Genomic DNA, 27,272 nt, shown 5'->3' with positions numbered 1-27,272 from the left:
AGGTGCCCCCCAAGCCGAATCTGTCAGGGAATGGCAGATATCGGCTCTGTAATTCGCACGTCAGCTCCGATAGGATCAAGGACGAACACAAGCAGAACATGTGGTGAGGATAATTTTGGCCGATTGCTGGGATCGGCCTCCATAATGATTGAAGCGCTGACTGAAGGTTCTGTAATGTCCCTTCATAGATTTTTGGGGCCGATCACAAGGATCAGCCTCGCCACGTTTGCTCATCGCTTTGCTTCAGCTACATGGTCAGGCCAGTGGATAAAACCAGCTTAACCCTTCCCTTCGTCACGTCGATGCGCTCGCAGTCGTCCAAATTGATACCTGAGAGGGGTTCTTGGCCTACTGCTTCCCATGCATTCATGCTAGCCGTTGAAATTTCGGCTGAGTCATCGGCCTGGACGACCTCTACCTCATCTCCATCCCACTGTATTATGCATTGGTGCATCGTGGAGGGAATGCAGCAGTTGGCGTGGATCCAATCTCTTCCTAGCAGAACAGCATAAGTGCTCGTGCTATCGACGATGAAGAACGTTGTAGGGATAGTTTTCCTTCCTACGGTCAGATCCACGTTCAGAACACCTTGTGCGTCAGACGCTTGGCCGTTGAAATCGCTCAATGTCACGTTGGTCTTGATTAGATCTGAGCTCGAGCGTCCCAGCCGACGTAGCATAGAGTACGGCATGATGTTGACTGCCGCTCCGGTGTCCACCAGCATCTTATTCACAGGCCTCATGATGTTTGCGCCAGCCGATGTTTCATCATCGGCTTTCCTTTGCTTGGGACGCCACTCCATTTTCCGTGGACGACCCTCTTCGTCCAGGGTTCGCTGAACTTTCGCAGCCAGATCAGGTCGTGCCTTCCTTAGCGTATGCAAGTATAACCTTTCGGCTTCCTCCAGGCCGCGCAATCGCTGAACCCTGCGCTTTTGGGAACGGCTGAGTCCATCAGGGCACCACCTTGGCCGATGGTACCTGTCTTCTTCTTCTTGTCCCTCGTCTTCTGAATCTTCGAGATCTGCCCACCGAGGGGACTCAGCGCGTTTGCTTTGTGGCGGGAGAGGCCCTAAGCGTTTGAACACAGACACGTTGGCTGCCTCCTTCTTCTTCTGGTTGCATTCTGGGCAATTGCCGATTGTGGGCAATCGGCTCATTCCTGAATCCCAGCAGTGTCTGAAGAAGGGGCAGTCCCAGTGCCTGTCGTTGTCGTCTTGCTCCCTTGATTCTTCTTTGGCACGGCGCTCGTGCTCCTCCTCATCGCGATCATGCCGACGATGTCTTCTGGCTTCTCTAGCCAGACGATCTCTGTCATCATCATCGCTGGATCGTCGGCGTTGGTCATACTGACTTACATACTTGTTGAGGAGGTGATCAGAGAGGGGTCGCTGATATCTCATGTTCTTCACTTCTCCCTCTGTGACGTAGCGCTTGCCATCATGACGGAGCCGATCGCGTGGAGCGGCCTCCTCTGTGTCCTTGCTACGAGAGCAGCTGCCCTCGTCTCCATCTTTGCCAGAGTGGTGCCCAGGTCCTACCATGTTGATGCTGAACGAGGACCCTGGCTGGCAACCTTCAGGGTAAGTGCATTCCACCATGTTAACGGCGGGGAAGGGTTGGGTGTCGACCTTCATGGCGTACTGGTTGAAAATCAGACGTCCTTTTTCTATCGCCGCTTGGATGTGCTGACGCCACACCCTGCAGTCGTTGGTGGCATGGGAGAGCGAGTTATGCCATTTGCAGTATGGCTTTCCGTTCAGCTCTTGTACCGTGGGGAATTTGAGACCTTCGGGAATCGTCAACTGCTTCTCCTTGAGCAGGAGGTCGAAGATTTGCTCAGTTTTGGTCACGTCAAAATCAAACCCCCTGGGCGGGCCTGGTGGCTTTACCCATTTGCAGGACATGGGGGTTCCCCCCGAGTCCATTCAGCCACTGCTACCTCTTGATCTCCCGCAGAAACTTCGTCTTCCTCTGCATCGACCAGGACTACTGCACGCTTGAATTTGTCCTGGTACAGGTCCGGGTGGCGCTGTTCATATGCCGACAGTTTCTGAACCATGTGCGCCAGTGAGGGGTAGTCTGCTTGGGAGGCCATGTCCTTGAGCGGTGTTGCAAGGCCCGCTACTGCCAACTCGACTGCTTCCTTTTCAGTCACACGAACCAAATAACATTGGTTCCTAAGAGTCCTGAAGCGCTGGATGTATTCTGTCACAGTTTCCCCACGCTTCTGACGTACTTGTGCTAGATCGGCAAGGCCAGACTCGGAAACCTCTGAGTGGTACTGCATATGGAACTGTTCTTCCAACTGCTTCCAAGTCCGGATCGAGTCTGGTGGCAACGAGGTGTACCACCCGAAAGCCGATCCCGTGAGGGACTGTGAGAAGAGCCTCACGCGTAGTTGATCCGACACTGAGGCCGGTCCTAGTTGTGCGAAATATCGGCCTACGTGCTCGATGGAGCTGGAACCATCTGATCCACTGAATTTGGAGAAATCAGGGAGCCGATATTTAGGTGGTAGCGGGATCATCTCGTAGTCGTCGGGGTACAGCTTGGAATAGCCGATTGCCCTCCTTTTCGGCACCATGCCGAACTGATCTCTCAGTATGGTACTGATCTGATCCGCTGTGCTGGCTGCAGGAGTTGAACTCTGAAGATTCGCCGGGGTGGCGTACTTAGCCAGCCATGTTTGCTTTTCCAGCTCTGAGCCAACTGCAGGAGCTGAGCTCTGGAGGTTCGTCGGGGTGGCGTACTTAGTTAGCCACGTCTGCTTCTCAAGATCTGTTGCTGACGTCCCTCCTGTTTTCCCAGAAGTCCCTGATGTTGTGGCCTGGTTTGTGAGCGCCCAGTTACCGCAATCTGGCACATACGTGCACGTGTACCCGTGAGGGATCTCCTTAGGCGCCTCAAGCAAGAACTGGTAGTCACTAGGGTCACCACCGATCTTGTAGACGACGAATGCCGGTGAAGTCGGCACTTCTGGTGCTGCCAACGCAAATGGCAGCGGTGGATGGGACTGGAGTGGCAACTCTCCTTGATGCGTCCCGAGAGCTGGTCCTGACGGCGAGTACTGGTGCCTCATGATCTCCTGGATCACGCGAAGAGCGACACGCTCCAACGTGTTGACCAGGTTCTCAGAGTGGCGGTGTAGCGAGTGAGCCACCAAGTAGTTGATCTCCTGCCGCAGGGACCTGGTGCGTTCTTCCGACGGGGCAGAGAGGTCTATCCCATCTAGCGCACCATTAGGCGAGAACCCCTTCCACCTGATGCCATGTGAACGGGTTCTGTGGAAAGAGCCGATGAGGTCGGCTTCGAGGATGACTTTGATCTCGTCATACTTCTTCTTGAGCTCGTCGGTCAGATCCTCGTACGTGACTGGCGTGCCGTCCGCCATCTCAGATGTAGATGGCGATGTGGTTGATGTAGAAGCTGGTCCCACCGGGCGTGCCAGAATGTGTTGCTGTCAAAACCCACCGGCGGGCAGTGACGGGCAGCACCGTAGAGCCGGGAACAACCTAGGGCTGCGGCTGGCCGAGGTCCCTCCGAGCGACGGCCCGCAAAGCCTTCTGGTACACACGTCCGATGCTGATGCAAGGGCGTGCCACCTGACCTATACCTGGTCAGGAAGGTGATGGAGATGCCTCGCTTAGTTTCCTGCATGGCATACACGTAAACATTAAATACGAGCCTCGATCGGCTCTCAGGTTATCCTGTGAATCGGCTCAGGGAGCCGATCCACCCATGATTCGTACGAGGTGCACGAATATATGGTGGTCCTGCTTGATCAAGATAAAGCTAATGAGATCTACGATGATTTAGGGTTTTCACCGCATAATCGGATCATCCTACTCAGGATTGGGCCTCGCGGCCACGCACGGTGACCGTAAGCCGATCCTAGACAAGGCCTAAAAACCAACACGAGGTTGATCCCCGGAACATCCTGTCTAGGACTAGCAAACGACACCCTACGTGCCGCTGGATCCTCCAGCCCTTTGTAAGGCCTAACTATTGCAGATATTAAACTAATCCTTGATGAACAAGGAGCAACCGTAACGGATCAGATCTACTAAATAATGATCAAGCGGGGTGCCGCCCCTACACCTAAGATAGGTGTAAGGGCGGCTAGATACGCAAGGGTTGCACTACGATAGCATGTTACGCGAAGAACTATGCTAACCCTAACACATCTATGATAACTACGTTGCTCGCCATCAACAAGGCTTCAGTACGAGCAACGCATGAACAACGTGGAGCTTGTGCTGCCTAGATCGCAAGATGCGATCTAGGCAGCATGTTGCTTACCGGTAGAAACCCTCGAGACGAAGGAGTTGGCGATGCGCCGAGATTGATTTGTTGGTTGAACGTTGGTTGTTGTTTATTTCATAAACCCTAGATACATATTTATAGTCCAGGGGACTTTCTAACGTGGGAATAATCCCAACCGTGCACGAGGCCAACTCTAACTAAAACGACACGTAATCTACGTTACAGATACACGGGCCAACTAGCCCATATTTTGCATATAAAGGCCGATTCACATATTTCTTCCATGTATATTCTTCAAATCCATCTTGATCGCGGCCCACCTCTGACTCGGTCAAATTCTGGTGATAACAATCATGCGATCGGATAGCAAGCTAACAAATCCAGATGGGTACGACAAGGTGATATCTGCAGAAATTCCTGACAAGGACAAGTACCCTGTATTGCATGCTTTGGTGGTGAAGCATATGCTCCACGGACCATGTGGTGCTCTCAAGAAAAATTGTCCTTGCATGATAGATGGTGAATGTCGATTTCGCTATCCTCGGCAGTTCTGTGATGCTACGGAGCAAGGAAAGGACTCATATCCTATCTATAGGAGGAGGCATGATGGTCGCCGTGTGAAGGTCAGAGGAGCTGAGCTGGATAATAGGTGGGTTGTCCCATACAACCCTGGTCTCCTTATGCTGTATAATTGTCACATCAATGTTGAAGCTTGCTCTAGCATCAAGGCAGTGAAATACTTATTCAAATACATCTATAAAGGACATGATCGTGCTTCATTCTCGGTTGATCCAGCAGCAGATACAGATGGTGGAGTAATCAATGAGATTAAACAGTATAGAGATGCTAGGTTTGTGGGGCCACCGGAGTCTATCCACAGGATTTGCGCTTTTCCAATGTACGGTGTCTCTCCCTCGGTTCTCCAACTTCAACTTCATTTGGAAAATATGCAGTCTGTCACATTCAAGGAGGGTGATAATCTAGAGGATGTTATCAGTCGGGATTCTTCTTCCAACACCATGCTCACTCAATATTTCAAGATGAACAAGGTGGACCCTTATGCGAGGAACTTCTTGTACAAAGAGTTCCCAGAATTTTATCGTTGGATTAAGGGTAAGAAGATATGGCAGATAAGAAAACTAAAGGGCCGGGGGCAGATTGGGAGAATTGTGTATGCAAATCCTGCTGAAGGTGAAAGGTACTTCCTAAGAATACTTATGAATCATGTTCGAGGTGCAACATCATATGAAAATTTGAAGACTGTGCATGGAAAGTTGTGCGCGTCTTTCAGAGAAGCGTGTGAGAAAAGAGGTCTGATAGAGACCGACAAGTCACTTGATGACTGCTTGACTGAGTCTGCTACTTTCCAAATGCCACGTGCTCTAAGAAGGCTATTTGCAACTATTCTGGTGTTTTGTGAGGCGACAAACATCCGATCATTGTGGGAGAAGCACCTCGAGTCAATGTCTGAGGACTACCTTCGGAACCATCCCAACAAGGCCGCAGAGAGCGTATGGTCCTTAGAGACATTAGGGATCTGGTGCATTCGATGGGGAAGGATATTGGCAGTTATGGCCTCCCAGATTTGGATCCGGTAGATGATGGGTGTTCAAGTGGTTACTCGAGAGAGGTTCAAGAGGAGATGTCGATCATTCCGGACAAAAAAGATATAAATTTGTTTACATCTCTTAACACTGAGCAGCGCGCTGGTTTTGATGAAATACTCTCTCACGTCGTTGACAAAAGGAGCCAGGTATTCTTTGTTGATGGTCCAGGTGGCACGGGAAAGACATATTTGTACAAAGCACTTCTTGCTAAGGTTCGTTCACTAGGACAAATAGCTATTGCAACAGCGACATCTGGTATAGCGGCATCCATCATGCCTGGTGGACGCACCGCCCACTCAAGGTTCAAAATTCCAATTAAACTCACAGATAGCAGCATGTGCAATTTCACCAAGCAAAGTGGTACCGCAGATCTGCTCCGCAAGGCATCTTTGATAACTGGGACGAAGTTGCCATGACAAAGCGTCAAACAGTTGAGACACTTGATAGGTCCCTACAAGACATCATGGGATGTGATTTGCCTTTTGGTGGGAAGGTTGTGGTGTTTGGAGGAGATTTTAGGCAGGTCCTTCTAGTGGTGACGCGTGGGACAAGAGCGCAGATCACTGACGCCACACTACGGAGGTCTCATTTATGGGAGAAGATTAGAAAGATACGTCTCACGCGTAATATGAGGGCACAAACTGACCCGTGGTTCTCCAGTTACCTCTTGAGAATTGGGAATGGAACAGAAGAGACGATCGGTGGCGATTATGTGCGTCTTCCGGATGACATTGTTATTCCTTACACTTCTACAGAAGAACCAGTGAACAAGCTTATTGAAGATGTCTTCCCATCGCTTCATGAAAACGCCGCATCTGGATCCTACATGAGCTCACGTGCCATTCTTTCAACCAAGAATGAACATGTGGACAATCTAAATACAAAGATGATTGAAAGGTTTCCTGGAAAAGAAAAGGTATATTATAGCTTTGACTCTGTCGAAGATGATGCACGCAATAACTACCCAATTGACTATCTAAACTCCATAACTCCAAATGGCCTGCCCCCGCATCTTCTGAAACTCAAAGTCAATTGTCCTGTCATTCTTCTCCGAAATCTCGATCCTCACAACGAGTTGTGCAATGGAACAAGATTGATGATTAGAGCATTTCAAGATAATGCAATTGATGCAGAGATTGTTGGTGGACAACATGCTGGAGATAGAGTGTTTATACCGAGGATCCCTTTGTCGCCTTCGGATGACATTTCACTTCCGTTCAAATTCAAGAGGAAACAGTTCCCCATACGGTTGAGTTTTGCTATGACCATCAACAAAGCCCAAGGGCAAACCATTCCAACTGTTGGTATTTACCTCCCTGAACCTGTATTCTCGCATGGCCAGCTTTATGTTGCACTGTCGAGGGGTGTGTCAAGGCAGACCACTCGGATTTTGGCCAAGCCAAATAATGACATAGATCCCACTGGAAAAAGCACGAAGAATATTGTGTACAGGGATGTCTTGGAGGGATGAAACAGGTTTGTTCTTCCTTCAGTCCGGTCAATTATTATTAGTATTCAATGTTCCTACTGCATCTATTGAACATATCATTTGATATCGCTCATTTATCATATTCTGATATAAGCATGTTTGTGTTTTGCAGCACCGCTATGTTGCCAGGTTTTGAAATAGGATCTTCCCATATACATTTGATTATATGTATAGGTCTATACAGCTTGAGAACGGGGTTGATACTTGCCTTGGTGGTTTAGCTTTTTTCTCAGTCTTGTTGTTCGCTGCTGTGTTTTTCCATCAATGAAACTTGGCTGGAAAATAATAATTAGAACATTGGATTTTATAGAAATTTCTTACTTATTGTTCCACTTCAATATCTCCCAAGAGTTATATTTCTTCTGGACCTTTATTCTTTACGGTCACATGTTTAGATCATAGTGCCTTGCAGGTTTCAGTACGCCAACAAGTTTCAATTGAGAATTATTATTATTATTATTGCGCTGAAAATGTAAGTCTGCCTCTTTCATATGATCAGATATACTGTTGACATAAGCGTCAACTATATGTGTTTGCACTATCTTCCTTTCACCCGTCATCTAACAGCTGAATTAAGTAGTGGCCCAGAAGCTTGATTGCCATCGAAACCTAATAAATATTGCAAGTGTAAATGGTGCCAGGAATAGTAGTTGCGCAAGATACACATATAGCAGGTAAGATGCTCTAATTGCCAGACATATATGCTTTCGCTCAACCACAGATTTGTTGTTTATACACAGTATGTAAATAATGATCTGGGTTGACATGCTTGTCAAACTGCTTCTGTTAGGTCTACTCTCAAGTGTCGACACAAATATGGACCAGACGCTGCGAGTCATCCACAGTTTTGCATGTCTGAAATGTTAACAGTACGTTTATTGTACCATTACATGGGCTTGGGGTAATTTAGTTTGGCCAAAAGTGCATGCCATCCAATCCATTTATTTCCTCAGGTTGATACAACTTGCTCAATAGTCTCGACCAAATAAACAAGAGCTGCGGATTAAAAGAAAAGAACCGCTCTGAACCTTCAAGAGGAAAATAATGATGATGATGATGATATTAAATCAATCAGAAGAAGGAAAAAAATCTCACTTTGTAGCAATTAGTCAATTCTCCACAGATTACACTACAATTATTAGAATACAGAAGTGTAGTTTTGCCGATAGGAGATTGTTGCTTAAAAGCGTATGTTTGTGATATTCTCTTTCTCAAGTTCATTGCACATTTGTAATCTGTTGCTGTTTATTTCCAACTAAACAGATGATACTTCAAATAGCAAGAACCAATCCGTGAATTTTGCCTTCAGGTTTGTATGTATAAGACTGAATTTTGTTGTTTGATAGTTGTTGTGAGAATGGGTTGCATCTGCTACTTTGATTGATTTCCTAAGATTACACGTGCATTGCACGTGCACAATTACTAGTCCAGGCTAGGTTGCTACACCCACTGATCGGCAACTGCCGCAAAATGCATGGCAACGGCCAAAAAAGAAACGGTCACACACAATGGCATCATTACGGCAAGAATGGCAACCTCCGCGTGCACGACGTATGAGGCGCCAACTCATTAAACACCGAAATGGCAATGGCTGGAATGGCAACCCGCCGCACTCTTCGATTTCCATGTTGCCTTCCCAGCTTCCATCGACGAAGATATAAGTACGACGCCAACGTGTGCACTTCCCATATCTCTTTGCAACCTCGCTCCTCCGCCATCGCCAACAACCCGCCGCGCGCCATGAGTGGTGTTTCCTGGCTGTCCGACTCTGACAGCGAGGGAAAGTCCCCTAGGTGACGACACTGGTGGTAACGGGAACCATCGCCGACCTCCGATGACCTGGAACCCGAAGACGTGGCGGCCGACGATGAAAACACCGATGACAACGACCTTCTGGAAGACGCCGCCGATGACACAGAGGAGGAGGAAGATGCTGTCGAGGACATAGAGGAGGAGGGGGACGAACATACAATGTGGGTGCGGTTGGAGGCGGAGGAGGCAGCGGAGGAGGCGGCCGCGGCAAAGAAGGCTCGTGCGAAGGAGGAGGCGACCGCGGCGCGGGCATAGACAGGACGAGGAGGGGTACGAAAGCTCGTCGGAGTCCGCCTCGTCGGAGAAGGCGCCCCGCAAGAAGTGACGCCGGGACGACGACATGACAGAGTCGTCCAAAAGAAGATCCAACTAAAGCGCCAGCATGACGACGTACCGGTGGACGCGCCGCGCGTATTTTAGTATGTTATAATTTTATCTATTTGTATTGTTCTAAAATCTGTGTACGTATATACATAATGTAACTGTATAAATATGGTATATCCAACTAAAATATATAATACACAGCGCCTTAACCGTGATGCACGCAAGTTATGTTGCCAGCGGCGCACATGTGTCAGTGGTGCATAGCCAGGTGCGCCACTAAATGATGAGGCCTAAGGGCTAGGATATGCCAAGATCCCACGAATTTGACCAAGTGAGTAGATGAGAGAGATGGGAAAGGGGAAGAACACACACAAAAACCCAAATCAAAACACACACAACCCAACACAAACCAAATTTACTCCCTTGGTAGGTTAGACCAAGCCAATAGAACCACTCCTTAGAGAGACCCTTGGATAGAATCTAAGAAGTGGGAGATTGGTGATGGAGATCCCAACTAGAACTTGGATGAGAGAGGTGGTAGCCTTGAATCATCCATGAAGAGTAGAAAACCCTCAAGAGTGCCTTGATACAAAAACATAGTTCTAGGGAGACAAAGCTCGAAGTAGTTTAAGCCTAAATCTTGTCTAAACCCTAATTGAGGTGGGGGAACAGGTACTTATAGGTCCAGATTCGTACAGGGCTAAAATGGGTATTACAATAAAGTATCATGGTCCATAGATGATAAATAGATGGTCTGGATGAAGTCAACTTGGGTGGGGCCGACAGTGCCGGCCTGGGTCATTGTCGCGTCATCATAAGGTTGGGACGACGGTGCCGGCGGCTGGAGGCCGGCAGTGCCGAGGTGAGCAGGCCGGTAGTGCCAGCGGCCTGGGGCTGGAAGTGCCAGGGTGTGCAGGCTGGCAGTGTCGGCTGCCTGGGGCCGGCAGTGCCCGGGTGTCGAGGTCGGCAGATCTGGGTGTTGAGGCCGGCAGTGCCGATCCTCGGTGACGATCTCCGGCTGAAACTCTTCTTCTCCTTCTTCCTTGTCCAGCGTCGGGTCTCCTGCGACGTACTTCTCTCGAGGCTCGTAGCTAATAACACAAAGTATATCCGCATGAGGTAGCATTCCATCCAAAGTAGTTCCAAGATCGAGCGTAGAGAGGATTGAGTTCACCTTTTCATGTAGGGCTTTCACCCGAGCTCGAGTCATAGGTCCACTTGGGGAAATGGTTGGTCTTGATGTGGTGTCGTCCTTAGGAGGGGCCACATCATCTCCCCCCCCCCTTGGGAGACAGTCGTCCTCGACTCGTGTTCCTCCTCATCTCCATCATAGGGTGAGAGATCCGAGATGTTGAAAGTGTTGCTCACCAAGTACTTGGAGATTGGTATGTCGATGATGTAGGCGTTGTTGTTGATGCGCTTGATGACCTTGAAGGGCCCATCTCCTCTTGGCTTTAGCTTGCAGTTGCGTTCATGAGGGAACCTTTCTTTCCGAAGTTGAATCCAAACAAGGTCTCCTTCTTCAAATATCCTTTCTTTCTTCTTGGCGTTGAGGCGGGTAGCTTGGCGAAGCACATGCTCTTGTATGGTTGCTCTTGTGTCTTCATGTAGTTTCTTCATGGCGGTTGTGCGCTTGTCGAAGTCCATGTTCGTCCTCTCATGAAGAGGTAGTGGGAGGAGGTCGAGTGTCGTGGGAGGGTCGAAGCCGTAGACGATCATGAACGGACTCAGTGATGTTGTGGAGTGCTTGCTTGATTGTAGGCGAACTCCGCGTGGGGTAGGCACTCTTCCCATGACTTCAAATTTTTCTTCACGAGTGTTCGTAGAAGAGTTGAGAGGCTTCGATTGACCACTTCCGTTTGTCCGTCCGTTTGCGGGTGCGAAGAGGATGAGAACAAGAGCTTCACTCCAAACTTTGCCATGAGTGACTTCCATAGATAACTCATAAACTTGACGTCTCGATCCGACACAATGCTTGCTGGTATTCCGTGTAGGCGAACAACTTCCCTGAAAAACAACGAAGCAATGTGTGAAGCATCATCGGTCTTATGGCATGGTATGAAATGAGCACTTTTAGAGAACCTATCCACTACCACAAAGATCGAATCATGCCCAAGTTTTGTTCGTGGTAAGCCTAGTACAAAGTCCATGCTTATATCCGACCATGGTGCATATGGAATAGGCAAAGGTGTGTAAAGACCATAGGGGTTGGTGGTGGACTTAGCTTGTAGGCATGTAGTGCAACGGTTGCATAGGCGCTCCACATCTCGCTTCATCTTCGGCCAATAGTAATGAGTTGATAGCATTGAGAGCGTCTTGTTATGTCCAAAGTGTCCCATGAGACCACCTCCATGTGACTCTTGCAAAAGCAACTTTCGAAGAGAAGACTCGGGTATGCAAATTTTGTTAGCTTTAAACAAGTAGCCATCATGCAAGTAGAAATCATCAAATCCTCGTTCAACGGAACACTTCGCAAATATGGGTCCAAAGAAAGAATCGGAAGGGTAGAGTTCTTTGATCTCCTCAAGACCCAAAACGTGAAAATCCAAGCGAGTGAGCAAAAGGTTGTTCTTGCGGGAAAGAGCATCCGCGACCACATTGTCATTTCCTTTTTTGTATTTTATCACATAAGGGAAGGACTCAATAAACTCAACCCACTTAGCATGTCGCTTGTTCAAATTTGTTTGACTTTTCAAGTACTTCAAAGACTCATGATCGGAATGAGTAACAAACTCTTTTGGCCAAAGATAGTGTTGCCAAATTTCAAGAACACGAACCAAAGCATAAAGTTCCTTGTCATAAATAGGATAGTTGAGGTGTGCGCCATCCAACTTCTCACTATAGTATGCCACGGGTTTTCCATCTTGCATAAGAACTCCACCAATACCAAGTCCACTCGCATCACACTCAATTTCAAAAGTTTTTGCAAAGTTCGGAAGGACGAGAAGTGGTGCCTCGGTAAGGCGTTTCTTCAATTCCTCAAAAGCATTTTGTTGAGCTTTCACACAAATGGAACATTATTTTTGGTAACTCGTTCAAAGGGCAAGCAATGGTGCTAAAGTCTTTCACAAAGCGGCGGTACAAACCGGCAAGTCCATGGAAACTTCGAACTTGACCAACGGTTGTAGGCGTGGGCCAATTATGTATGGCGTCAACCTTCGAAGAGTCCACTTCAATGCCATTGGCGGAAACCACAAATCCAAGAAAAACCAATTTTTTGTGCAAATGTGCATTTGGAAAGATTGGCATAAAGTTTCTCGTGGCATAAGATGCATAAGACTTCTCTCACATGTTGAACATGGTCCTCGAGATTTTTGCTATAAATGAGAATATCATCAAAGTAAACAACCACACTCTTTCCAATGAGCGGTCTCAAGATATGGTTCATAAGACGCATAAAAGTCGATGGAGCATTTGAGAGACCAAATGGCATGACAAGCCATTCATAGAGACCAAGTTTGGTCTTGAATGTCGTATTCCATTCATCACCAATTGCCATGCGAATTTGGTGGTAGCCACTACGCAAATCTACCTTAGAGAAAATCGTGGCACCACTCAACTCATCAAGCATGTCATCTAAACGCAGAATGGGATGGCGGTATCAAACGGTAATATGCATTGATGGGGCAACAATCCATACACATTCGCTGCGTCTCATCCGGTTTAGGAACAAGAATCACCGGAACCGCACAAGGGCTAAGGCTTACACAAACGTACCCTTTGGCGAGGAGATCTTGTATTTGGCGTTGAATCTCCTTTGTGTCTTCGGGGTTGGTGCGGTAGGCGACGCGGTTTGGAAGGGGAGCGCCGGGTATGAGGTCGATGCGGTGCTCGATGCCCCGAAGCAGTGGTAGTCCATGAGGTAGCTCGTCGGGGAAGACATCTTGAAACTCCTTCAAAAGAGACAAGAAAGACGAAGGAATGTTGGTTAAGTCGTTAGTTTCCGACGATGGCCCCTTGAAAATGAGCACATAGTGCAAAGTGGTGGATGGGTTTTCTTGCACTTCTCTCCACTCGCTTTTGGTGGCTAGGAGGACACTCTTTATCTCACTCATGTATGGCTTGTGGCGCTCACTCTCTTTTTGGTGGGTCGCTCCCTGTCCTCTCAACTCACTATGGTGGCTGTGTTGTTGGGCCCTCGCTAAAACCTTCGCATTGTCCGCGATGATTTGGCTAGGAGTCATTGGGAGAAGCTCAAACTTCTTATCCTTGACCGTGAAGGTGTAGACATTTGAGTGTCCATCATGTATAGCCTTCTTGTCGTATTTCCATGGGCGTCCAAGCAGCATGTGGCACACCGTCATGAGCACCACGTCACACTCAATGGTGTCTTCGTAAGGGCCGATCTTGAATTTGACGGTTACGGTATGTTGTATCTTGACATTGCCCTTGTCACTCAACCATTGGACATGGTAAGGGTGAGGATGCTGGAGGAACGTGAGGTTGAGCTTCTCACACAACTCGGTGCTTGCTAGGTTGTGGCAACTTCCTCCGTCGACGATGACCTTGATAGACTTGCCACCAATACCGGCACGGGTTTGGAAGATGTTGCACCGTTGGTCTTCCATAGCTTGTGGTTGAGTTGTTAGCACCCTTGTGACCACAAGCGAGGGGCTAGGGTCATGCACACATAAGAGAGGGTCTGCTTCGCTTTCTTCATCGTAATCTTCTTCATTGGCGACGGCGGCCTGGACAAGAGCTTCATATTCACCTTCACTTAGCGTCTCTATGTCACCATTCTCCATAGTGATCATGACTTTGGTATTCTTGCACTCGAAGGACTTGTGGCCTTGTGTGCCACACTTGAAACAAGTGACATTAGAGGGTCCCGTAGAGGCCTTTGAGGAGGCGGTGGAAGTCACCGGTTGCTTCATGCGACTTTGGGTAGCCGTTTGCTTGGATGGTGTAGAGGAAACAGAAGGCTTGGCGCTTGTTGGAGGATCGATTGTAGCGAGCTTGGAGGCAAAGTAGGATTTGAACTTGGAGTACTTGGTGTGCTCCTTCACTTGACGTTCGGCCTTGGAAGCTTGGTGTACCAACTCAACCATGTTGGAGTATGTTTGGAATTCAACTATCCTCTTGATTGGGTAATTGAGGCCATTGGAGAACCTAGCAATAGTTTGGTTCTCGGATTCTTGGATGTTGGCTCGCATCATAGTTAACTCCATCTCCTTGAAGAATTCCTCGACAGTCTTGGTGCCTTGCTTCCATTGTTGTAGCTTGTTGAAGAGATCGGTCTTGTAGTGGGCGGGCAAAAAGCGAGCTTGCATCTCTTCCTTCATCTCTTCCCAAGTGTCAATTGGGTCTTCACCCTTTTCTTCCCTTAGAGTGATTACTTGCTCCCACCAAGTGTTGGCATAATCTTCAAATTCAAGAGATGCCATGGCCATTTTCTTGGCACTGGAGTAGTTGTGGATGCGGAAGATCTTTTCAACCATGAGTGCCCATGCGAGATAGGCCTCGGCATCGTCTTCACCTTTGAACTTGGGCATGTTGAACTTGATCTTGCCATACATGTTCTCTTCATCTTCCAAATTCCTCCAGCGAGGATGGATGCCTTCATCTCTTGCGGCTTGATGTGGTGGAGGAGGTATTCCGTGGCCAACCATAGCATTGGGTTGGTGTTGAAGTTGGACACTAGCTTCACTTGGTTCACGATGATGATGTTGTTGAAGATCTTGACAAGGTTGTTCAGGTTGTTGATGACGTCCATTGATGGCTATCTCATCTTGAGTAGGCGCCGGGTCTCCTCTTCCATGTTGGTCGTGGCGAGGATGATTCCGGAGATCACGACTCAGTGGATCTTGATGACCTTGGTCTTGAGCATCAACATGTGGCTCACGAAGAGGTCTCAGTTCCATGTTGTAGATGACGTTGTCGTGGGGTTGGTCGTCACGCCCATGGTGGGCATGGCGATCCTCTTGATGGCGGACTGATACGTCCATTTTGCATCACTATTTTATATCATAATTTACTGTTATTCATTGATATATTTCATATTTAGAGGTGATACTTATGTTATTTCATCTATTTTGCATGTTTCATGATTGTTGGAGAATCGCGCACCGGAGTCAGGATTCTGCTGGAAAAAGCGCCGTCAGAATGCAATATTTTGGAAGATCAACAATTGACGGAAATTATACTGAAAATCCTATTTTTCCAGAAGACGAAGATAGCCAAAAGGAGGAGCCGAGGAGGGCCGCCATGGGCCCCCCCATAGGCCGGCGCGGGCCCAGGCCTGGCCGCGCCGCCTTGTGGGGAGGGGGCCCACAGCCCCCTCTGGCCTCCTCTTTTTTGTGTACTTCTTCATCCCGAAAACCTAAGCTCCAGAGGATAGTCGCGAAGAGTCACAGCCGCCTCTGCGGGGCGGAAAACACCAGAGAGAAAAGAGCTCTCCGACAGGCTGAAATCTGCCGGGGAAATTCCCTCCCGGAGGGGGAAATCGACGCCATCGTCACCGTCATCGAGCTGGACATCATCTCCATCATCATCATCATCATCATCATCATCATCACCGCCGTCTCCACCGCTGCACATCGTCACCGCTGTAACAATTAGGGTTGGATCTTGATTGTTTGATAGGGGAAACTCTCCCGGTATTGATTTCTACTTGTTATTGATGCTATTGAGTGAAACCATTGAACCAAGTTTATGTTCAGATTGTTATTCATCATCATATCACCTCTGATCATATTCCATATGATGTCTCGTGAGTAGTTCGTTTAGTTCTTGAGGACATGGGTGAAGTCTAAATGTTAGTAGTGAATTATGGTTGAGTAATATTCAATGTTATGATATTTAAGTTGTGGTGTTATTCTTCTAGTGGTGTCATGTGAACGTCGACTACATGATACTTCACCTTTATGGGCCTAGGGGAATACATCGTGTACTCGTTTGCCAATTGCGGGGTTGCCGAAGTGACAGAAACCTAAACCCCCATTGGTATATTGATGCAGGAGGGATAGCAGGATCTCAGAGTTTAAGGCTGTGGTTAGATTTATCTTAATTACTTTCTTGTAGTTGCGGATGCTTGCAAGGGGTATAATCACAAGTATGTATTAGTCCTAGGAAGGGCGGTGCATTAGCATAGGTTCATCCACACAACGCTTATCAAAATAATGAAGATTAATCAGCTATATGAAGCGAAAGCACTAGACTAAATTCCCGTGTGTCCTCAAGAACGTTTGGTCATTATAAGTAAACAAACCGGCTTTGTAACACCCCAAATTTCAACAAAAAGAAAGTTAGAGAATTCCAGAAAGCAAAGTTTCAAACCAACAAAAACTTTTCTATTTGCATATAGTACCATGCATAGGACTTGTGCATTTGAGTGATATGCCATGATGATTGCTTTTACTTGTATTTGCTATACTCTAAAACCCTGGTGTGATCATATGAAGATCACCAACCAAATAAAACAAAGAGGATGAAAATCCATAAAATGCAAAACCCTAAAAACCCTCACATATGCCCTATGGCATTTTTATAAATTTTGACCCTAGACCTATTTGGTCTTCACCATTAGTTGAATAATGTTATTAAACACTTATTACAACTTTTGGAACCAAAGTTTCACAATTCAAATGAAATTCAAACACAATCCCCACTCACATATGATAATGGTCAAAACTGAAATTTATAGTCTGATCACCACTTTGAGCCCCTGCAATTCAATTTTCCCAAACCAATTCTTGCTAACTCTTTGCACCATTTCAAAGTCAACATCAAGGTGAACAACTTTGATGAAGATCACCCTGCCAAATTCATCTTTGATCAATAGCTATGCTCATCCAAAGTTGCAACATTTTAACAAGTGGAACAATCTCACACTTGTCAATTTTTGCAATTCTTGAATTCTACTTTTTCCACCACCACCTCAAATCCTCTCTGGTCAATTACAACTTATACCAACACTCACATTTCAAAAACTTTCACCTTTGAATTAATTCAAATTTGGACAAAGTTGCAATTTTCCAAATATGGCACTATTTGCACTATTTGCAAATAGTGAATCTACTCAACCCCATCTACCCTAACCTACCCCATTTGGTTCCCTGGTCCCCTTAAACCCTAATTGGTGTATAGTAAGGCTAAGGAGAGGAGGAGAGCAACTAGGGCATGGCCATGCCGGCCATGTCCCGAGCCCGACCACCTCCACCTCTCTCCCTTCTCTCTCTGCCCTGGCCACCGTGCCATTGATCGCCACCGCACCTCCCTAGTGCCGCCTAGCACCGCCCTGGTCGAGGAGGAGCTCGACAACGCCCGGACGACGCGCGCCCAAACCTGCCCTGGATGCCGCTCGCGTCGCGACCATGCGCGCCATGGACGCGCACTGGCCACGCGCCGCGCAGCCACCTCGCGCACGCCCTGGACCCCCTTTCTTCACCAAGCACACTGCCGTGACACCTCAGCCGCGCCAGACACGCGCCCAGCCCCAACCCGTGACCGCCGGCGCCGGAGACGATGACTTGTTCCCGTACGCGCCGCGGCCGTCGTGGAAGAAATGCGACCAATCCAGGAGCCGCCCGACCAAGCCAACACAACCCCTAGCTTCGCCTGGAAGAGGAGAACCCGACCGCACCCTCGCCTAGCCCAACCGCTCGCCGGAATCGCCGCGAGCATGTCGACCTCGCCGCAGCCCTCACGGTCACTCGCTCACCTATAAAAGGGGAGCTCCGTTCGTCGAATTGAGCACACCAGCACACTCCCCTCTTCTCACTCGACCGCCTGAGCCACTCCACCATCAACATTCGCCGCCGTAGCCACCCAATCGCCACCTCACTGCCGACGGACGCCGCGGAAGCTCGCCGCCGGTACCAGTCGACTCGCCGTCGTCCACACCTTCACCGCGCACACTGCCAACCCTCGCTGGAGCCGCGGTGAGCTCTCCGACCCCCTACCCTCGCCGCCAACCTCTCTGCCTCTCGCCGGAGAAGACGACGCACCAGCGCCGTCCGATCTGATTCTAATCCTACGCCCCACACTGATTCGTACCGTTTCGGGTTTTAAGAGAGACTGACGGGTGGCCCCCACCCTGTTAGCAGGCCCGCGCGCACTGGATGCGTTGCTGGGCCGTTTCTGCCTTTTTCAAAACCGTTTCGGCCCAGTTAGTTTCCCGCCGGCCTTTTTAATTCAAATTAGGTTTAATTAATTCAAATGAATTTTAATACTGCTCAAACTTTGAAATTCAATATTTTCAAATTGGCTAAACCAAATTTAGTGAATTGTATGTTGTTAGAAAGCCACTGAAATTCTCTACAACATGCCACTGGCCCCATGGTCAGATTCTTTGTAGAATAAATATGATAAAAATAACAAGACAGGGACTTTTCCCTATTCAAATAATTCTTAAAAATCAACCAAAATAGATATTAAGTTAATTCCAACTCTAATAGCTCACATTTGACTTACACTAATTGTTTATGCAATAACATGGTGTGGTCACTTTGCATGATCATGCCATGGTGTAATGAATGGATATTTTGACTAGTTTAACTAGTTGATATTGTCCAAAACTATTAAAGTTAAAATTGTGTGAAGTCTTACACTTCATTTAAACTTGTCTCACATGGATTCATGGGATGTTTGGACCCCTGGTCCCAAACTCTCTTATATGAATTACTTGAGATTTAAATCAAAGGTAGTGTTATTTAAATGGTATGAGGTGACCCACCTCCTGTAAATCATTTTCCCAAATGATGATGATGATGAACATTTGACTTAGGTCAATATGAGTTCATGCATGATTGTTGGAGAAATTAAATCTTAAGAAGATTTCAATGAGAGGAAATTATTTCTCAAGAACCCTATGGAAACTATCATTTACATATGGAATACAAAGAAGTGAATTCTATTTAAACCCCACAACCCATGCACCCTAGTTTATTTACTTGTGTGCATAGAGTAGTTTGTGTGTTCTATGTGATGTATGGAATAGCCATTGAATTAGTGAGTAATTATACTCGTATTCAAATTTAGACGGTAGCACCGGAGAGTACGCCGAAGAAGAAGGTTGCTACCAAGAGGAGGAGGAGGAACAGTTTGAGAACTACCAAGGCAAGCTAATATTCTTGCAAAGTGCAAAGCCCCCTTGGGGCAAGGCACCATGTTCCTTATCTTTTCTTATATGAACCCATCCCAAGTTTTTACTTTACAAGTTTTTACTTGTTTTCTAAAAGAGTTACTTTTATAGTTAACTTTGGTCAAAGTATAAGTTGGATACTAGAGTAGTGAGTAGTCTCTTCCAAGCAAAGCAAGATAGCACTCCTCATGATTTAGAGCTAGTGCTAATGAATTAAAACTTGACTACTCTAGATGGGAACAATGTGAATTTGAAGTGATTTTGAAACCTTGGAATGAAGATGCATTCCATTGAATGATTTTTGAAGGTGAATATGATCAAGAGAAGATGGTGATTTTTGATAAACAAGGATGTTGGTTTGAATGTGATACCTTTCCAATTATTAAGTACCCCCACAATACCTGATTATGGGTAGGGCTTAACTGGAAGTTTATGCGTCTTAGTATGGGTTCCCTCTAAACAAGCGTCATTGGGGTTATGCCGAAAGCTGCCTCTACCACAAAAGAAATGATATGATATGATGCGAAATGAGGTGAATGTCCGGCCCAAGCCCTGTGCAGTTCCCAGGTTGACAGTTGGTCTTCACTGGGAGGCCAAGCTCATGGGGAGAGGTGCTCATACTAGGATTCGTAAGTGAAAGGTTATGGTTGATGATCCGCGTACTGTGTTACGATGATTCGGGGAAATCCCGACGGATGAAATCAAATGTTGTGGCACAAGTGTGCAACCTCTGCAGAGTGTAAACCTATTCGAATAGCCGCGTCCACGGTTACGGACGGTTGGAAAGGCCATACAGTTTCCGATGTCATATCTTTGAAAACGATGTTGAAAAGGGTGATGGTGAAATGACTTGTGGTGAATTGAATTGAAATCACCACTTGAATGGTGGGAATGACACTAATGTTCCCACTTGAGTTAGTTAGCACTTGAATAAGCTTTTCTCAAACTTTGTGAACTAAAACTAGCTTTATGCAAATAAACTAGAGCGTAGCAAACCATACTAGAATGTCTAGCACTTACATTAGTATTAGTTTGCGAGTACTCAATGTACTCACGGCTTTGTCCCTGGCTATTCAAATGGCCAGAGTATGAAGATGACCAAGGAGATGACCAGCAGGACGCCTACGACAACTAAGCGCCTTCCGACGTCAAGCGTTGGCCTGTGGACTAGAGAGTCCTTGTTTCTTACGCTTCCGCTATGTTGAACTATGAACTTGTGTTTGTTCGTTGATCAATAGATCAACTATTCGTGTAATATGGATCATGTGATTCCAATTTGTAAGACTTATGGTTTGTAATGAATGATGACTGTGATACTTAACTATTATGCCTCGCAACAACAATATTCCTGGGATTGCGATGTATGACATAATAGGCATTCGGACTTAAAAATCCGGGTGTTGACAAGTTGGTATCAGAGCCATTGTTTGACCTTAGAAGACCTTAGTTAGAATGGGCGTTCTGAAAAATTTAACTTTGAAATCAAATGAAAGAAACTATTTGTGAAAATTTACTACACTCTTGTCTTTGAGACTTTGCCGAAATTTGATGAATCATGTCTATCTTATTTGAATCAACTTAAAACTTTGCCACACTTTGCACTCTCTAACTTACTCATCCAATTCTCTTTCAGATGGCGCTGAATGAAGCCATCAACACCAAGTTTTACCAGCTTGGGAACGGAGGAAGCTTGATCTTCGAGCACGACCTCAACGCCCTCTCTGACTTCCTTGGACGCCCACACCCCGAGTTTCACGGGGTTCAGCTGGACGACACGCCCGGAGGAGAGTTGCAGTGGGTGATCACTGCTGACTTGAGGGGCAAGATGGAGCCTCCCACTTCGGAGAGGATCCTCTTCTCCTTCCGCGAGAGCAACTGGCTCGACGGACTCGCACGTGGTCTACAGGAGGCACTTGCGCGCCTCTGTGGACAGAACGTGGTGAGCATCCTCACCTCTCGCTACGCCCACCTTGTGAGGCGTGATGCTGCGGGAGTGCCCATGGAGCTGCAGCCGCACCCTGAGTTGAGGCACCATGCTGAGCACCTGGACTTCATGCTCTACCAGACTCAGAGGGACCTCGACGCCACTCGCGCTTACGCGAACCAGACCCATGCTCACATCACCGAGCAGGGTGAGGCGATCAAGCTACTCAACAACGACCGCAGGAGCCTTCGCCAGCAGCGTGCCAAGAAGGACGCTACGATTCGCCGCCTTCGCGCCCGGATCGCGTCACTTGAGGCCACTGTCAAGGCCCAGGAGGATCAGATTCGTCAGCTGGAGGATGACGATGGAGGCATCGACATTCAGGGAGGAGACGCCTTTCTGAGCGATGACAACGACTTTGAGGAGGACGAGAACACCGAGGAGGAGGACTACGAGTTCCTGGAGGCAGGACCTGACGACTACGTCCCGATCGATGTCGATGATGAGGAGTAGTTGCACTAGTTCACTTATAGTAGGTGTGAGTTGTATCCCGTCCTTTGTATCGTAGCATGAGAATGGTTCTTAAAACCATTGAAGTATGTGTGTAGTTTGTACTATGTGTTGCATGAATGAATGAATGTTATGTTTGTCATGAAAAGATTACAAGTTTTCAAATGTTTTTCAAACTTAACCAAAATGAACCATAGAATGTTCCCTCTTATCTCATAATCTGCTACATCTTCAGATGGCCCCTCCGAATCGCACCAACGACGCGATGCTGCAACTTCTGCAAACCATGCTTGCAGACCGGGAAACCGAAAGAGCCAAGCGCCAAGCCAACCTCATCGCCTTGCAGAACATCGCCAACCAAGGCCATGGAAATCATGACCACCCCGGATCCAAGCTCAAGAACTTCCAAAACACCAACCCTCCGGTGTTTAGCAAGACCGAGGAGCCCCTCGACGCAGACGATTGGCTCCAGACTATGGAGAACAATCTGGAGGTAGCCGGAGTGGAAGCCAACGAGAAAGTCTTGTTCGCCACTCACTATCTCGCCGGACCAGCCCGCGCTTGGTGGACAAGCACCCGTGCCATGAACGGAGGTGAATTCATGACTTGGGAGGATTTCAAACTCAAGTTCAGCAAGTACCATGTACCCCCGGGTCTTATCAAGAAGATGAGGGATGAATTCTGTGAGCTGAAACAAGGTCGCATGACGGTGGTTGAATACCGCGACAAGTTTCTCACTTTGTCAAGGTATGCCCCTGATGAGACCGACACCGTTGAGAAGAGGAAGGAGAGATTCCTGAACGGACTGCATGATGAGATGCAGACTGTCCTCGTCAACATCCCCTTCGCCGACCTCGAAGCCCTTGTTGACTCCGCCATCCAGATGGAGGGCAAGTTAAACCAAGCCAATGAGAACCGCAAGCGCCGCATGGCAAGTCAGAGCGGATCAAGCCACCCCCAAAAGTTTCGCTCTAGCTCAAGCGGAGGATTCACTCCAAGAAACAACAAACCCCAGATGCAGAACTCTCGCCCCAGTTATCAGAACCGGAGTGGAGGAAACTCCAAGCCAGGAGGCTACAACAACAACTACAACAACAACTACTACAACCGCGCTCCACCCCGAGCCCCTAACAACAACAACACCAACACCAACACCACCCCCAGAACCGGAAGCAATGCCGTTCCCGTTGCGAACAAGCAGGACAAGAGCACTATCACTTGTTATGAGTGTGGTGTAGTGGGGCACTACTCCAACGAGTGTCCCAAGCGTCTTGCCAAGCTCGCCGGCAACACCGCTGCACCTGCTCAGCAGCAACGCCGTGTCTCCACCGGCAAGAAGTTCGCCCCCAACAACCCCAACAACCGCAACGGCCGCCTCTACCACATGAACGCCGAAGAAGCCCAGGAAGCACCAGATGTTGTGCTGGGTATGTTTTCTGTCAACCACATCCCTGCTAGAGTGTTGTTTGATTCTGCAGCATCCCATTCCTTTGTCACCGAAGACTTTGCATCAACAAGTAAAATTCAACCTCTCAGTTTGAAACATGTTATGATAGTTCAAATCCCCGGATTAACCACCAAAGCCAGAAAATTTTGCAAAAATGTACCAATCAAAATCCATGATGTAGATTTCTTTGCAAATCTAATCATACTTGGAACCAAAGGTTTGGAAGTTGTCCTAGGAATGGACTGGATGTCCAAGCACAATGGATTGATAGACTGCGCCAAGAAAGCCATAACCATGACTAGCAGCACCGGTATCGTAGTTGAGCACGTCTCTGAAAAACTACCCAGAAAATTCACCTGCAACCAAAGTGTATCCAAGCCAACTCTGGATCAAATCAGGGTCGTTTGTCGCTACCCTGATGTGTTTCCGGATGATCTACCCGGTATGCCCCCGGATCGGGATATCGAGTTTATCATCGAGTTAATCCCCGGAACTGGACCCATAGCCCAGAGAGCCTACAGCATGAACGCAGCGGAGCTTGTGGAACTGAAGAAGCAAATAGATGACATGTTAGCCAAAGGTTTGATTAGACCAAGTGCATCCCCCTGGAGATCCCCCGTCTTGTTTGTCGACAAGAAAGATGGTGCAAATCGTTTATGCACGGACTATCGTAAGCTTAACGATGTCACCATCAAAAACAAATACCCCTTACCCAAGATAGAAGACTTGTTCGACCAACTCACCGGATCCCGAGTTTTCTCCAAGATTGATCTTAGAACTGGATACCACCAACTGAAGATCCGAGCCACCGACATTCCAAAAACTGCCTTTACCACCAGATATGGGTTGTATGAGTACAACGTCATGTCGTTTGGACTGACCAATGCCCCCGCTTATTTCATGAATCTCATGAATAAGATCTTCATGAACTTTTTGGACAAGTTTGTCGTTGTGTTCATCGACGACATCCTCGTCTACTCCAAGTCCGAAGAGGAACATGAACAGCATTTGGAGATTGTTCTAGAAACCCTTAGACAGCACAAGTTGTATGCCAAGTTTAGCAAGTGCGAGTTTTGGCTGGAAGAAGTTGGATTCCTGGGACATATCTTGTCTGCAGGAGGAATTGCCGTAGATCCCGCCAAAATCAAAACTGTTATGGAATGGAAAGCCCCAACCACACAAACCGAGGTCCGCGCTTTTCTTGGATTAGCCGGATATTACCGCAGATTCGTAGAAGGTTTTTCGAGCATCGCTCGACCAATGACCCAACTGCTGAAAAAGGACAAAAAGTTTGAGTGGACCGACAAATGTGAAGAGAGCTTTCAACAGCTCAAGAGTAGACTGACAACAGCCCCAATCCTGATCATGCCAGATATCGCAAAGCCCTTTGATGTATATTGCGACGCCTCCAAGACTGGACTTGGATGCGTGCTTATGCAAGAAGGCAAGGTTGTGTCCTACCTTTCAAGACAACTCAAGCAACATGAACAGAATTACCCAACCCACGACCTCGAGCTTGCAGCCGTGGTCTTAGCCCTGAAAGTTTGGCGTCATTACCTCATGGGTAATCGATGCGAGATCTACTCCGACCACAAAAGCCTCAAATACATATTCACCCAGAAAGAGTTGAACATGAGACAACGCCGATGGATCGAACTGATCAAGGATTACGACATGGAGATTCACTACCACCCCGGCAAGGCCAATGTGGTAGCGGATGCTTTGAGTCGACTGCCATGCCAGTTGAACTCCATGCTCGCAACCGAACAGCCCAGCTTGCACCAAGAGTTTGAACAGTTCAGACTTGAACTTGTTAGTGAAGGATTCCTAGCCAGCATAGAACTGCAACCCACCTTGGTTGGTCAGATCAAGGAAGCCCAGAAGGACAACGCTAGCATTGACGGAATCAAGAAACAGATAGCCGCAGGAAAAGCCCCCGGATTCACCATAGACGAAGCCGGAGTGCTTTGGTACAAAGAACATCTCTGCGTACCATCGGACTCTAACTTAAAACAAGTCATCCTGCAAGAAGCCCATGACACCCTTTATTCAATCCACCCCGGAGGTACCAAGATGTACCAGGACCTGAAAGAACAATTTTGGTGGCACGGAATGAAGAGAGAGATCGGTAGCTATATCGCTAAGTGTGACATCTGTCAGAGAGTTAAGGCAGAACATCAACGACCCGCCGGACTGTTACAACCCCTCCAGATTCCGGAATGGAAATGGGACTCTGTAGGAATGGACATTATCACCGGACTGCCCAAATCCAGCAAAGGCAATGATTCAATATGGGTAGTGGTCGATAGATTGACCAAAGTCGCCCATTTCATCGCCGTCAAAACCACCTATCAAGGCCCAAAGTTAGCTGAACTTTACATCTCCAGAATAGTCGCTCTGCACGGAACCCCCAAATCGATAGTGTCAGATAGAGGATCCCAGTTCACCTCAAGGTTCTGGCAGAAGGTGCATGAAGGACTAGGCACTCGCCTAAATTTCAGCACCGCCTATCACCCTCAGACCGACGGACAGACTGAGAGAGTAAACCAGATACTGGAAGACATGCTTAGAGCATGCGTACTGGAATACGGATCCAAGTGGGAAGACTACCTACCTTATGCAGAATTCTCTTACAACAATAGTTACCAAGCCAGCCTACAGATGGCCCCCTTTGAAGCCTTGTACGGAAGGAAGTGCCGTACCCCCCTGAACTGGTCAGAAGTCGGAGAGAGCCAAGTTTTCGGCCCAGATGTTCTTCGTGAAGCCGAAGAGAAAGTCCATAAGATCCGCGAGTACCTCAAGACTGCGCAATCCAGACAGAAGAGCTACGCCGACAAGAGACGTCGGGAGATGACCTTTGAGATCGGAGACTTCGTCTATCTCAAGGTATCACCCTTGAAAGGAATGCAAAGGTTCCAACTGAAAGGGAAGCTTGCACCCCGCTATGTCGGACCTTTCCAAGTCCTCAGTCACCGAGGTGAAGTATCTTATCAACTGGAGTTGCCTGAAGAAATGTCGGCTGTGCACGATGTGTTTCACATCTCACTTCTCCGGAAGTGCCTTGAAGTCCCCGAGAAGACCGAAGTGTTCAGGAACATCGATCACCGATCGGTAGATATCAACAAGGATCTGACTTACCGCGAAGTGCCGATTCGCATACTGGAAGAAGCCTACCGAACCACCCGCACCCGAAGCATCAAGTTTCTGAAGATCCAATGGAGCAATCATACCGAGGAGGAAGCCACCTGGGAACGCGAAGACTTCATGAAGAAGGAATACCCAGATCTCTTTAGTACCTAACTTTCTTTTCGATCTCGGGACGAGATCTTTTGTAAGGGGGAAGGGTTTGTAACACCCCAAATTTCAATAAAAAGAAAGTTAGAGAATTCCAGAAAGCAAAGTTTCAAACCAACAAAAACTTTTCTATTTGCATATAGTACCATGCATAGGACTTGTGCATTTGAGTGATATGCCATGATGATTGCTTTTACTTGTATTTGCTATACTCTAAAACCCTGGTGTGATCATATGAAGATCACCAACCAAATAAAACAAAGAGGATGAAAATCCATAAAATGCAAAACCCTAAAAACCCTCACATATGCCCTATGGCATTTTTATAAATTTTGACCCTAGACCTATTTGGTCTTCACCATTAGTTGAATAATGTTATTAAACACTTATTACAACTTTTGGAACCAAAGTTTCACAATTCAAATGAAATTCAAACACAATCCCCACTCACATATGATAATGGTCAAAACTGAAATTTATAGTCTGATCACCACTTTGAGCCCCTGCAATTCAATTTTC

The 27,272-nt window shown here is 47.5% G+C and overlaps 2 protein-coding genes across 2 annotated transcripts; both read left to right on the top strand.

Moving 5' to 3' along the window:
• The first annotated feature begins 4,618 nt into the window (after positions 1-4,618).
• LOC127303538 (uncharacterized) lies at positions 4,619-5,863 on the top strand. The gene has a single exon (XM_051334259.2). The coding sequence runs from the start codon at positions 4,619-4,621 to the stop codon at positions 5,861-5,863; it is 1,245 nt and encodes a 414-aa protein (XP_051190219.2).
• A 421-nt stretch (positions 5,864-6,284) lies between these two features.
• On the top strand, positions 6,285-7,343 carry LOC139831581 (uncharacterized). The gene has a single exon (XM_071820880.1). It carries the CDS (start codon positions 6,285-6,287, stop codon positions 7,341-7,343), a length of 1,059 nt encoding a protein of 352 aa, XP_071676981.1.
• Positions 7,344-27,272: the final 19,929 nt, after the last annotated feature.

The sequence above is a fragment of the Lolium perenne genome, chromosome 5 (assembly GCF_019359855.2).
Source record: "Lolium perenne isolate Kyuss_39 chromosome 5, Kyuss_2.0, whole genome shotgun sequence".
NCBI classification, from domain to species: domain Eukaryota; kingdom Viridiplantae; phylum Streptophyta; class Magnoliopsida; order Poales; family Poaceae; genus Lolium; species Lolium perenne.
Note: the sequence above shows the minus strand (reverse complement) of the source record. Positions and strands in the feature narration are given on the sequence as shown.